Source organism: Pteropus medius, unplaced genomic scaffold (genome assembly GCF_902729225.1).
Source record: "Pteropus medius unplaced genomic scaffold, Ma_sr-lr_union100, whole genome shotgun sequence".
Classification (NCBI taxonomy): Eukaryota; Metazoa; Chordata; class Mammalia; order Chiroptera; family Pteropodidae; genus Pteropus; species Pteropus medius.
Genome location: NW_024349800.1, coordinates 36,446,366 through 36,461,061, shown reverse-complemented (window position 1 = coordinate 36,461,061; position 14,696 = coordinate 36,446,366). Strand labels below are relative to the sequence as shown.

General features: G+C 42.4%; 1 protein-coding gene across 2 annotated transcripts in view; it reads left to right on the top strand.

The window, feature by feature from the left end:
* The window catches only part of PRKCE (protein kinase C epsilon), a 451,351-nt gene that overhangs the window by 162,577 nt on the left and 274,078 nt on the right, over window positions 1-14,696 (top strand). For both annotated transcript variants that reach the window (XM_039887262.1, XM_039887263.1), the window contains one exon: window positions 2,676-2,739. In XM_039887262.1, coding sequence (XP_039743196.1) covers window positions 2,676-2,739 — 64 coding nt within the window. The remainder of the gene's footprint in view (window positions 1-2,675; window positions 2,740-14,696) is intronic.

Below are 14,696 nucleotides of genomic sequence, written 5' to 3'. Positions count from 1 at the left end.
CAATCCCATTTTGTAAAGATAGGCATGCCGCCCGCCTTCAGATCAGCCTCGCAGCCCATCTCATTCCTTTGCTGTCTCCTCCCTGCTTTTCACAGATAGCATTGTACTTCGCCAATGAAGTCCACGGTCGTGGGAAATCTCTGACTTAGAGGATATGAGAAAGCGTTTCATTTTGCCGGCAGGGTTTAATAGGGATGATCTAATCTCTAAAAGGCATACATTATTTAAATTCCATGCTTTTGGACAAGGGGGCCCCTGATGTTTTTGAAATGTGGCAGGGACAGGATTCTGGTTTGGCTCTGATCAGTAGAGCCGACTGTTGGTATTCCTGTTTTTAATTCAGTGCAGGGGCCAGGTTATGCCTGTGGCAGGGTGGGGGTTGGGGGGCAGAACTAGTGGTGAGGGTGCTGGAGAACATTTTCTTTACCCAGAAACCTAAAATCACAGACTCTTGGCATGGGGAGAGTCATCTCATGGCATCACCAGTTGGTTACTTGGTTCCCATCTGGATCTCACCTCAAGATCCTAGACGAAAGACTCCTGTGGGGCAGCCTGAGAGAGCTCCTTGTACCCCCTACTCCCTGCCTTGACCGAGCACCAAAATGTCACCAAGAGTCTTACCTAGCAGGCAGTGAAGACCTCTGTTGATAAAAGTGAAAATTTGAGGAAAACCTTTAGCACTCTCAATCGTGAAAGGCTGAGTCTGGGAATAAAAGGGCTCGTGAATGGCTCGGGGAACCTGGACTGTGGGTGGAGTGAGATGTTGGGGGAGAGACCTGGAGAATATCGGTTTGAGCTGAGTATTTTACCTCACGGGGAGCATGGGGTGCTCATGGTGCAGCTGCCTCTTTTTCTCTCTCACCTCGTTTGAATGTCACTTTGGTATAGATCACCTGCCCGTCTTCCTTTCAGGGGATGCAGTCTTGGAGGGGCGAATGATCCAGAATAAGCTGTGGATGTTCTGAATCTAGAGCCTTTCTCCACTTTTTCAAATGTTTATTGGGTGTCTCCTGATGAGCAGACAGTGAGCTAAGAACTAAGGATGCACATGTGATTCTCATACCCTGTCTAGCAGGGGAGATAGACTTGTGGACCATGGAGGGCATTTTAATGGGAGCCATGGTTAAGATATGTATGTGTGCTCTGGAAGCACACGTGAGGCGGTAGTTAATTCTGACTGGGAATATCTGGAAAGGCTTCAGAGAGGAGGTGGTAATTGACCTCTGTCTTGAAGGAGGAGGTTTTCACCAGAATGACCCTTTGTAAGTAGTGCTTGCTAAGTGTGTGTCAGCTCTTTTCTGAGGACAATGAAAAAGAAAAGGAGGGTAGTGTTTCTTACCCTCGAGAAATTCACAGCTTGTTGGGGAGACAAGCCTAGCATGTATAAGCCCATTAGACAGATGGAATCATGTGGGGGGGAGTAGGCTACTGGGGGTTCTTGGTGATCCAGGGTTTCCGCAGGTACCACCCTGTCTCCTGGAGGACACAGTTTCTGTAAGGATAGGTCAGATCTTGCAAAGATATCTCAACTGTAAGAGTCCCAGCCCCTCTGACTTTTCTCCCATCATATGATTTCATTACCTGGTTGTGTACAGAAGTAGTTAGCTGGATTTGGAGGTGCGGGGAGGAAGCGAGGGTGGGTGGAGAAGGTCAATGGTAAGACCAGCAATATTGCCTCTCCCTTTACAACCCTGATAGAATCTGGGGTTTGCAAAATGCATGTGCCAACACACAACCTGAGTGTGGGGGTCCTTCAGTGTCATACGAGCACCATGCACATTCCCAGCCTCTGCTTATATTGTTTCTTCTACCTTGAATGCCTTCCCTTCCTAGCCTTCATGAAGTCTTCTACACTGATGTCAGGCTCACCGGACTCTCTATCAGTTATTCTCTATCTCTCATTATTAAGCTGGGGTCAACATTGTTCTCTGTTTTGTTTTTTTTTTTTTTTTTTTTTTTAACTCCCCAATGAGACTATAAACACCTTGAAAGCAGGAATAGTGTCTTGTGCTTCTCTTATTTCCTCTGTGAGCAGTTCGCGTACTATAAAGAACACGTTTTTTTTGTTTTTTGTTTTTTGTTTTTTAAAGACAGTCCTTGCAGAATCTCAGCATTGCTACTTACCTGGAACTTTGAGCATAGTTTCCTTATCTGTAAAATGGGATAACACAGATTTCTCAACCTCGACACCATTGGAATTTGGGGCTGGATCTCTGTTGTGGGGACACTCCCGTGTGCTGTAGGATGTTTAGCAGCATCCCTAGCCTCCACATATTAGATACTAGTAGTACCACTCCGTCTTCAGTTATGACAATCAAAAAGGTCTACTTTTTGGGGATACTCTTGTGTCCCCAAAATGTTCCCTTTGTCAGTGTCTCCTGTGCCAGTGTTTCCTTTGCGCAGCAAAATCACTTCTGGTTGAAGAATTACTGGGATGAACAACCTACTGGGTATGCATCAGACCTCCTAGAACTGTTCCCAGAATATCACACACAGTCCATAAATGCAGAGTCTTCTTCTTTCCCAGTTCACCGAGCACTTGACACTTTGTAGGTCGATTAATTGAATGGAGCTGTGACTCTTAAGTTTCAGCAATTTGGGGTAGAAATGTCATGGAACTCTCAGGGTGGCCCCACAATACACTAACAGAGTCACTGTCATTTTCTTAATTGCAGATTGATCTGGAGCCAGAAGGCAGAGTGTATGTGATCATCGATCTTTCCGGGTCATCGGGTGAAGGTAGGAGAGTGTGACCCCTTATCTTTGTTCTCTTCCATTGACCATTTGTCTTCCAGTTTCTCCCTTCCCTTTTTGGCTGAGACATTTTACAGTGACATTTAATTAATTGGCTCATTTTTTTTTTTTAAAAAAGGATATTTTGAAGATGCTTATTTATGCCTGTATACCAAAAAGGACCAGCCATCTGTTAACTTTGGTGGAGCAGAGGGAGGATTTTTGACTTATCAAGTGAAGCCAATAAAACAGGCGTTCCTGCACGCTGGTGTGCCAGGCAGACTTCAGCAGAGTGACAGGCTCTCCCTGGAGGCTCCCGTGGGGTTTGCGTGTGTGTGGTGGGAAGGAAGTAAACCAGTTGGTCTAACAGTAATCAGAAATGAAACAAATAAGGTGTCGTATTTCAGAATCTTATTTATTTGGAGCTTTTATAGAAGTGTTACTTTTTAAAAATTATTTTTATTTTCTAACCAGTCCTTATGCAGAGGAAAGCCCTGATCTTAAAGAGAAATAATGGGGTGAGGGAATGTGTGTTCTCACTGGCTGATTACACAGGGTATAGATGTTCTCGTAGAGTTGGCTTTTTTTTCTTTCTTCTTCTTATACCCTCTCCTCTCGATCCTGTCTTTGCCCATGTACTACCTTTAGGGGCTCGCAGGGTGGTGAGGACTGAGCAGCCAGGGGAAAAGGGAAGACTAGACAATAAATGGGAACAGGGAGATGGTGGCAGACTTGGGCTCTAGGAAGGTTGGGAATTAGGACTGAAATTTAATTATTGGGACTATTTTTCCTCTTTTCCTATCCTGTGGGCAGGGGGACAGAATGGTTGGTTTTAATGTTATGCCAGCAAGATCAGAAAACCAAGGCTGGTTCCTTTTGGTGATGAGGAAAAATGGGGTTTAGGGGCTGTGGCTCAACGGGAGAGACAGCTCCCTCGGGGCCTGGCTAGTAGACTTGGGCCTTTAACAGCATCTTCCCAGAATTCTGGAGATTACAGGCATGAAGTCACAACCCCAGATGGTCTCCCCTACTTTAGGGAAGAAGCTCTAGTTTAAGGTTCAGTAATAGGAGGGGAGATTATGTAAGCAAATTCAAAGGAACTGCTCAAATGATGCATTTGACTGTGATGCCTGATGATTTTTATTTGGCTGATTTATCATCCAGTTTCAATGGCTATTCAATAATTGTGTGAATAGGGAGCTCGTAATAGAATTTGGTTCTCTTCTAATAGATTGAAATTATTTGTCATGGGTTTAAAACTTTAAATATCCTTTCAAAAATTGGTCTCTTACATTTTCCATTCTTTGTTGCAAGTACATTTTGGTATCTCCAACTTTGTTTCTCTGCTCTCAGCTCTAAACAGCCCAGAATAGAATCTGTTGTAGAAGATTTGGGTATTTAGCAATATTTAGTATGAAGTATTTAAGATATACAAAAGAACCCATAGGACAATAAAGTGGGCACCAGTGTGCCCACCACTCACTCAGATTAAGAAATAAAGCATCCAGTAAGGTGAAGACTTGCATTACTTTTAACATGGTATGTGAGTCCAGTTTCACCAGACTTAAAAGTACATATTTTCTATCTGCAGTGGGGACCCACATATGTGGAGAGCCAACTTAAGTTATTTGAGGATTTCTGACTATATAAGTGGTTGGTTCCCCTAACCTCACATTGTTCCAGGGTCAACTGTATAGGCATGCCACCTTTTATCGGGTTTTGCTTTATTGTGCTTCACAGATGTTGCCTTTTTTTTTTTTTTTTTTTATAAATTGAAGGCAAGACCCTCTACCAGTAAAGATTGCAACTAACTTTATTATGATGCTTGCTTTATTGTGGCGGTCTAAAACTCAACCCGCAATATCTCTGAGGTAGGCCTATATTACAGTGGCCTCCTAACTGTAGACACTAGCAAAACATTTGATGAGCAATCCCTCTTTTTTCCTTACATAATCTATATGCAATGGGATAATTGAATAAATATGTGTTTCCTGTGCCACGATGCTGGGCAACCAATGGGAGGCTGGGATTATTTTTTTCTTTGAAAAGATTAATGACTTGCAAAATTATAGAAGACGTCTTTTTTTACATTAGAGGGAAAAGATATGGACAAATGAATGAATAAATAAATCAGAAGTAATTGTTTTTTTTCTTCTTGCTTCTATGGCTTATTGTGTGTGAATGGCTAAAGCAATTTTCATTGGGCTGAATTTTTACTCTACTTTTTTTTTTATCTCTTTCATCTAAAGAAAATAGAGTTTACTTCAGAAATGCCGACACATGCCAGAATCTGTAAAGTGCTAGCATGTGTTGCTCTGAAGAAAAGGAGAAATTTTTCTGCTCTTTTTTTCTTGCTGTTGCTGGATTTGGGATTCCTTTTCTGGATGGTGGGAAGGACTTCCGGCAATCCCTTCCTAGAAGCTGATCTTGCTGTACTTTATTTGTGTTCTCCTGCTGCTGGGACCTTGAGAACTCCTGGTCCAGAGATAGTTTTGTTTTGGGAAGGGGTGGGAGGGCAAGGAGAGGAGTGGAGGATGAGTAGTTAACACACTTATTACCTAGACTCTGTGAGAAGGATCCAGTGTGAAAACGGTTGTCACAGCTAGTCTATAGACATTCACAGATTCTTGTCTAAGTCTCTGTCTCGAGTGGAAGTACATCACTCTATATTCCATGAGAGGATGAAAAGAGAGTCGAAATGAGGCATAGCTGGTGTTTTCAGCACTGTATTATTCTGCATCAAGCATCCCTTCAAATGCTCAGGTCCCATCAATGGAAAAAAATATATTCATAGAAATTGCACAAAATTTACAACATGTGCAAATACCAAAGAGCTCAGAGAAAGGTGTGGGGTTGAGACTGTGTGAATATACCTCCATCTTCTAGGATATGCCAAAGGATTCTTTTATTTTGCTAACACACTGTAGAAAGCCTGGATGTTGACGTCTGTAAGAGCGGGAGCTAATATGATTTCTAACTGTCTAATAAAATTCCACTGCTTGCATGTCCTGTGCAGTTCACCATAATGGGATTTGACCAGTGTGTATTTAGCTAAACCAGGCAACCTAACCCCAGATGTAAGAAGGTCAGGCTGGATGACAGTTACGGTCATCTCCGGTCATGTGATTTTGCCCTTTGGTATAATTTGAATAGACATCTCTCCGAGCTCAAGGCCGAGGGCTGGCTAGTATCTGAGCAAGTAGAAGGGGTTAAAAGAAGACTCTTTTTAATAGGTACTGTGTGAGGCACTTTCCCTACATCATCCCAAGTAGTAAACCTTCTTGGAATGTTCATTTGTGATCCTCCAGTCTCAGAAGCCTCTTAGTGTTTTGCTTTTATCATAAGAACCGCATGGCTTCTTGGTAAACATGGCACCACAGACTCACCAGAGACTTAAATCAGAGCATAATTATCCCAGGTAACAGAAGCATAAATAGCAATGGAATTCTCAAATGTGCAAACTCTTGTTTCCTGCTGTGCATTTTAGTTAGTATTTCTTTCTTGTTGTGACATAATTTGTATATTATTTCTATTCATTATAATAATATGACAATGCTTCATGATTTGCGGGCTCCCAGAGGAGGGGCAATTAATCTGACCTGGAGCTTTCCAGACTCTTCTTCCCTTGCCTCCCATCCAGGCATAGCGTTCACCTGGAAGAGTTTTGCAGAGTCTAAACCAACAGTAGAAAGAAGTAGGCCTCGCTGGTATGTTTGGATTACCAAACTGTTTTTCCAATAAAATGCAGAATACATAAAATAATTTGAATGATTTTTGCAATACATACATTGCAAATAATGCAGTTAAATCAGGTTCTGGAGTGATGGTATATTGTGGAAACAGATGAGGAGCAGGGGACAAGATCCACCCCTCTCTCCTTCTTTCTTCAACCACATGCAGCAGAAAGCATCCAGTCTCCTCTCTAAAATAGATAGCAGAGTGGAAAGAGTATAGGCATCCACCAATCCTGGATTTAAATCCTGGCTCTAATGTGTAGTAGTTTAGAGCTTCAGATTTCTCATCCATAAGTGGGGTAATAGTATCTATGATAGGTACTATGATAGAATTGCTGTAAGAATGGTGCCTTAGTACAGTGCCCTCACATATAGGAGATGCTCAGTAAATATCCTAAGGCCCTGGAGACCTGAGGGCAGGGAGGTGGGGATAGCTCTAACCCAGTGCCTGTGAAGGAGCAGCAGGCAGGTTTGGAAAAACCGAGAAGTCATCCAGAGAAATAGTTTGAGGGTAGGTTTCTGACTCTGGGATGTACATGTTCAGAATGTCCAAGGACAGAGCAGGGTGACAAAGAGGTAATTTATAGACTAATATATCTGGCAGGGGCTATGAGATTGTTTTGCCATAGTTTTGCCTCATTGACACTCTCTCTCTCTTTCTCTCTTCCTCTCTCCCTCACCTCCCTTCCTCCCTGCCCCCCGCTCCCCACCTCTTCCTTCTCTACCCTTCTCCCAATGAAGTATTTACCAGAAGGATGTTCTCTAGCTTGTTTGTGTCCTGTGGCCCTTAATGTTAGAAATATCTCCTTGTCAGAGTGTGGGCTTTGGCCTCTCTGCTCAGTACAGACTGAGAACATGTGGTCCCCATACTCTCACTGGCCCTGGATAAAAGCCCTTTATCCATTTGAAGACCATTATTAAATCCTTCTTCTTCAGGCTGAATCAATCAAATCCCTTAACTTTTCTGAAGGGATAGTTCAGAAATTTTAACTCATCTTTGCAGGTCTCTTTTGGACTTTTTTCAAGTCGCACAGACAGACAGACATCAAACCAGCTTTGCTCCATTCTGAAATGATGTGTATAGTAGAAGTACCTGACCTCCACGTAGGAGATGGTGACATGTAGAGGTCAAGTGATGTGCCCAAGGCCACAAGGTTGATTACATGACCAGATGTTGGGTCTAGACCCCAGGATACAATCCAGTGCACCATTCTAAATCATGACCCAATAATGAGTTTGCCAATGTGGCAAAGACCTCCTCACTTCTCTTTTTTTAGTTCTTTTCTTCAGTAAGTTTACAGAACTATAAAGCTAATTATTAGCTTTGAACCCAAAGGTGACCCAGAGTCTGTTTTGTAAATAAACAGATCTTTTCCCACCCTCTTAGAAATGAAAATGCCATTGGTCCCAGTTCAGGAATGGTCAGCTGCTTCTCAGGCTCTCTGTAAGGTGGACCCATAGCTAAGTCTTGGTCTGCAACTGACCTGACTCAAATCCCAACAGGTTAGTTATCTTTCTTACTTGTGTCCATAGCGAGTTTTAGAGCACTGCCTTCAGGGTTGAAATAGAGGGATAACTTTTCTTGAAACTCTGCCTAGAGTCCCACTGAAGCTTCAGTTGATAAGAATTTTACCGTTTTCCTTCAAAAATTTACATTATTTTATCCAATGCCTTCTGTAACCAGAAGATAGTTAAAAAGAACCATTTGTTCATATGAACAATAGTCATCAGCAACTTTAATAAATGTGCCCAGCTTGGTGTTTGTCCTGGGTTTGAGGAATGGTAGGTGGAAAATGAGAGATGGCATTTATAAGAATACATGGCCTTGAAGCTTGCACTTGAATTAGGAATCCCAGACTTACTTGTGGGAGAAAAGTATTAGAGAATAGTGCAAGGGAATATCATATTGAGTGCTCAGTTGGGTATTATTAGGAATTCTCCAAATGGGAATAAATTGGGGCTGGAATAACTCAGGAAAACTTCAAGGAAGAGGCAGGGCTTGGGCTGAAAAGGAAAAGATAGGTAGCCTGGATTGACGGGGAAGAAGCAGGGAGGCCATTCTGAGCAGAGGGAATCATGTCATTGCTGTCAAAGGTAGCTTTGACGCTCTTATTTTTAGCTAAGGCCGGATAGACATGAGAAATTAAGTAGATGCAATTTGTGATCCTCAGGAGCTTTCAAACAAAGACAGTCTTCAGTGTTGCAGGCAGAAATTTCCATGCTTAAATGAGTAAGCTGTGTTTGAAAGTTGAAGGATATGTCTTCATGGTCAAGGCCTCTCACCCACCTTGGCCCCAAAGAAGGAGGAACGTTCTAGGTCAAGTTTGGTCGTGTCTGGGACATTGAGTAGAGCACATTTTAAAAGCATGGGACTTAGGCAATTAGGTCAAGTGCAGGTACAGGCATCCCTCTGTGGCCTTTTCTGCAGTGTCTCTCTTTTCTACCTTATCATTCTCATGGAGTCCCATGGGAAGCACTCTGCCACCCTCATCATTCTCTTCCTCTTCAGCCTATCTAGTTAGTATCAATCCCCAACACTCCCACTGTCTCTTTTCAAGTTCTTTTCAGTCTCTAATGAGAAACATTGCTGGGGAGGTTAAAGAAAGCCCTCACCTTCCTAAACAGGGGACTTCAAAGTCAGGTACCGGCTCCAATAGACTGATAGGTCTCCCTCCTGTGAGATCACCCTGCTGTGACATGCCTTAGGCAATGAGATCCTGGTCTGGCTCACCATACAGTCTCCTCAGACATGCATGGATGTGTTAGATTCTTTAGTAGCATGTGAAGTACAGAGACAGCTTCAGTGCTTGATAAGAGTGAAAATAACAAAATCCAGCTGTTCAAAAAACACTGATCTTATAACGTGTACTCCACCTTCCTCCCAGCATAACTACTTGCCACTGATACTCAGACTCAGGGAGTGTGCCCCTTAGTTGACAGATATTTGGCTCTATCTTCTCTCCTGAAAGAATAAATGCTTGTTCTTAGAAGTGGCCATGTGCACCAGATGAGACAAGAGGAATCGGCTTGAAAGCAGTGAGCACCTAACACCCATCAAGGGGTTTATAATGTCACAAAGAGACAATAGTAAAGTACTTGATGAGAAATAAGCCAAGAACCCCTCATTTCCTTCCAAATAGGCGCTAGATGCACAGCACTTCCTCTGAAATGAATCATCCATGGTTAACAACACCAAATGGCAACTATTAGCAGATGAAAAACGAAAATTGAATCCCGAGTGTTTGGAAGCAGAGCTCTTTAGGATCACTCCTAAAGCTTCCTTCTGCTCTGCCATTAGGGGTGCATAGATGTGTATTTTCTATTGTCTTGTGTGCCTGCTTTACTAATGAAGTAATTTAAGAAGGAATAGTCATATTGAAGAAATAAGCTTATGGAAAAGGTGGGTTTATAATAGATCTTTAGTCAAGAAGTGAGCCCTGTGTTTACTGGCATGATCCCCAATTCTGTCTCTGCTTTCCTGCTATATATCATTTCTGTGTCTCATAAAGATTATTTTTGGGAAATTCATTTTTGCAGCTCAGATCATACTGAGTCAAAGTGACCCATAATTTAATCATTTACTGTTGTTGATATCTTGTGATTTGGCTTGAAACAAAAAGGGTATTTCCAATAATCTAACCTAATTTAGAATTGTCTTTTAGGACCAATTACTTTATTCTTTTATCCAGTGCTGACAATTTTATTGATATTCCTTATTACCTAGCTTTGTTGAAACATTCACATTTTCACAATCAAGTGCATTCACCATCTTATTTGAGCTGCTGACGCTGGGGCTTTTATCTTCTTCCTTGATTATAAATCTTTGGTGTGAACTTGGCTTGTGAAGGTGTGTGCATTTGCCCATGTACACACATGATAACAAATGTCTCTGAATCACCTGTTCCATCTCCCCTTCGGCCTCAGTTTCCTTCCCTGGAAGCATTGCTTATTTGCTTATCTAAGATATACTAGGCCCTGGGAGTGTAGAGCTCATGAATATGGTTCCTGCTGTTAGGTGTCTGTACTCTTACAGAAAGAGGTGAGCAGTAGACCAAGTAAGTGCAATACAGTAATGTTGGTTTCAGCTGTTGGGTGGCTGTTGGTAGAACAGGGTGCTGTGGGACCATCGAGGAGACTCCCTTCTACTTGAGGGCTCTTCCTGGAGTAGGCAGTTCATAAATGACACCCACCAACACCTCTACATGCCCTCATCAGTTCTCCATGGCAACCCTGAAAGGCAGGTAATAACAGGTATCCTCTTACCTTGGGCGAGGAAACAGAGGTACTGTCCACTGAAGATGCATCCAGTCGGAAGATAAAGGTGGACTAGGACTTGATTTACCAAAATTTGAACTTTTCAGGTTTATACCCTGGTTTATACATTCATTTATTCAACATATAGTTATTGGGCTCCTATGCCAGGTTACTCTTTTCAGTGCTAGGGGCACAGAAATGAACAATATAAGCAAATCCCTGCCCTATGGGCTTTCTATTCCAGTGGATATGCCTGTGTGTGTGTAGGGTTTCTGTGCAAGGATACATAACACACTGAGGACAACAGTTGCCTCTGTGGAAGAGAAAGGGTAAATTTAGAATAAAAGGAACCTTTCTTGCAATGCCTGTAATCTTGTTTTTCTTTCCCATGTATGCATATGATCTACTAAAACAATGAGACATTTTGAAAAAAAATTAGGTGGAAATGTGACCATTCCCATACACAAAGTGACAGTGACTTGCCCATGGCCAGAGTCTATGACAGGCTCCAAAAGAGCCTGTCAGAAAGGAAGGATCCACTGAATCCATAGACTGACACATCTGAGAACAGGGAACCCTAGGTATGATGCCTTGTGTTGTTCCACAGACGCCTCTGATTTGTGACGAGATGTCTGGAAATTAGGGATTTCTTCAGATTGTGTTCGTATGGATGACTGAGTGCTGCAATATGGAGAGGCAGGTGGGCTAGGTAGCTGGACTCTACAGGGTAAGTGATGAATAAATGATGTGCGCAGAGCATTTACTCTAGTGACTTGCCTCTGCATGCCTAAGCCTGCTGCTACCAAGAGGCTCACATCTCTTGCGACGGACAATCCCACAGTGGTATTTTTATTGGCACCAGGGAGCACTCTCCAGTGTTTTGGGTCAGCTTCCACTTGTCCTAGTCTAGATCATCTCCACAGACTGAGTAGCTTCACCAGCTGTAGTACCTTCTGCTCCGTTAAGTAGGGCAACCTGGATGCCAATGGGTTATTCCTACTCTCCAGGTGCACAAGTTTGCCTCTTTCCTGACATTGAAAATAATGGTGGTTTAATTCAGAGGCTTCTACTATTAGCCGGGTATGAATTCCTTTCGCATTGTCAGGAAGAGTGAACTCAGGGGAAGTTCAGTTCACTTTCAAGTGTATCTACATGTTATTGGAACTAGGATTTCATAGACACCTGCATTGTAGTTCCTGCTCCACAATTAGCTAATTACTTGATACACCAATTGACTGAACAAACATACTAAGAGTCTGTTGCATGCCAGGCACCATGGTAAGAGCTGGAGAAACAAAGATGAGAAAGACCTAGGTTCTGCCCTCCAAGAGCTCCCAAGCTAGGGCATGTCAGCAACAAGTCATCTACTCCACCTGGGCCTTGGCTGCCTCCTCTGTACACAGAGAGAGGATGGGACTAAGAGCCCCTTCTCTTTCTCTAGTTCTGAGTCAAAAGCAGGAGAAGTTTGCTCACAGCCAGATGCCTGGAAGGGGGAAGTAGGAGAGAAAAAAAAAATTTATGCCAAATCTCTGTATAGAGATCATTTTGTTTAAGCCTAAATAGATCTGCCAATTAGCTTTTATTATCTCTATTTTACAGATAGGAAAAATGAAGCTTAAAGAGTTTGATGTGAATCACTGTGGATTCCTTTGAAAATGCAGATTCTGACTCAGTGGGCCTGGGGTGGGGCCTGAGATGCTGCATATCTCCTCAGTTCCTGGGAGATGCCCATGCTGCTGGTCCTCAGACAGCACTTTAAGTAGCAAGAGACAACAAGACCTGTGACATACCCTCTGAACAATGCTGAGCAGGCACCAGTTTCTACCTGATTGAAAATTAAAAGGGAAATCTACTGATTTCTCCCTTTCCCAACTTCCAACCATTTAGTCCATCTCAAAGTCAATGCCTTTGAATTCTTTTTTGTTCAGTATCTTTTCCTTTTTCATTCTTTCTTTTGGGAAAGGGGCTGAGAAGGTACTTGGTGGGCAATGCCGAGCCAGGCCTTGGTTTTCTGGCCCCAACTTTAATCATTTGCAGAAGGTCAAATGGATAGCATTAGTGTTTTTCAGCTAGGAGAACAAGAACCAATTTATACCAGGAAGACAAAAAGCAACCAGTCAGGATATTGGATTTTTTAGTTTTTGTGTTTGTTTTTCTATAAATACCTTCAAGTATTGAGTGGTGCTTGAACTTGATCCCACTGTGCTAATTTTCTCCTGCTTCCTGGGGCTTTAATTAAAATAACTCGCCCAGAGACCTTGCTGGAACCTACCTTTATGTGATCCTCCTCTGGGGTAAGCAAGTTGCACCTGCCTTTAATGGATGGGGAAATGCAGAGGGAGTTCTGGATTAGGTGCTGGGTACACAGGAGGGGCATAATTTTTACTTGTCGGATAAATTAATGTATGACTAAATGAAATAACAGGAAAAAGTGTCACTTTAAAAGGAAACTATTGAGATAAACAAGGTGTTTGGAATGACTTTGCTTTGGATAATCAGTTGTTTCATATTCCAGTATACAATCAATTTCACAGGTGGGCGTGGGCTCGCATGCTTAAGCTTTCTTTGCCTGGTACTCAGAGCCTCCACACACACCAAATCACCAGTTATAATACCCTGTCCCCTCCCTGTTTATTCAACTACTTCTGTACTCTTTCAAAATTGGATTTTAAGTTTTTCTCCTCCTAGAGGCCTTCCTGTGTTGGCCCACCCACCCCCACCTGCTGGGTCATGATACTGTATTTGCTCCCACACTCTTCTGTGTCTTTCTGTACAACCAGGTACTCATATATTTATATTGCATCTATAACTAGAGTACTGGCTGTGCCCTGCCCACCCCAGTAAGCCACAAGCCATTCAAGGGTAGAGGTTTCTGTAAAATGGGCTCAGAGCTGAGAGCTGGCCCAGTTCACATGAGGCTCCTAGCTAGCCTCATTATATGGTAATACTGAGCCTGGAGCATTGTCCTGCTATTCAGACGACACAAAACCAGACTGGGAACAAGGGCCATCTCTAAACTTGGATGAAGTCCATGGGAGCCTTGATTATTGCAGGGCCTCATTACTGTTGGGCTCAAGGCCCCAATTAGTTGCACTTAACTCAGCATTAAACAGCTTTATGGTAAGATGTAATGGGAGTAACTCCTTTTTTTAAATCAGAAACTTGGATTCTGTTCCTGGCCCTGCTACTAACCAGCCAACTGAAGGTAAAAAAAATTCATTAGGTGTCTAGCCTGCAACTGGATCGCATTGCCAGTATATCAAGATGCTATGATTTAGTAAATGCTCAGGATTTCAGATTCTCATAATAAAGACTTTCTAAACACAGATGTGAATCAATCAGAAGGTTTCCCAAATCTCTCTCTATATTCACCACCAGGGAGCCAGCCTCAATTATTCTTGACCATAGCACAGGATCCTTAGTAGTAGGTGAGATTGGTAAGACTTGGTGGTTATCTTAAGAAATTAAAGTGTGATCAAGTGGAATATGGGGAGAACTTATCCTGTGGCCCCTTAGGGCAGTTCTAGGATCACAGGAGTAGAAGTCATAGAGAGGCAGCTTTAAGCTTAATTTAGAATATGGGAAAAGCCTCTAATAGAACTCATCAGCAGTTTAATCCATTTCAGCAGTAAGTAGGGAGCTCTCCATCTCTGGAGGTATTCAAACGGACTGAATGAGTGTTTTAAAACATTGTAGAAAAGATTCTTCTTCTAATGGTCTTTTGTAAGATATGAATATTTGTAACAGATAACTTTCATAAGTATATACAAATGGAGCATAAAAAGGCAACTGTTTAATTTTTTAAAATTCAAGGCCCACATTATAAATGATAAAAGGCTGTATGAAATGGAGAATAGGAAGAAGTTGGATCTTAGCACCTATTTATAGGATGGTTATATTTCTTGAAAATTTAGGCAAAAATGGAAATGTTATAACTTGGATCTTGTTTCCAAAGAACTAGGGAAGGCCTCTATT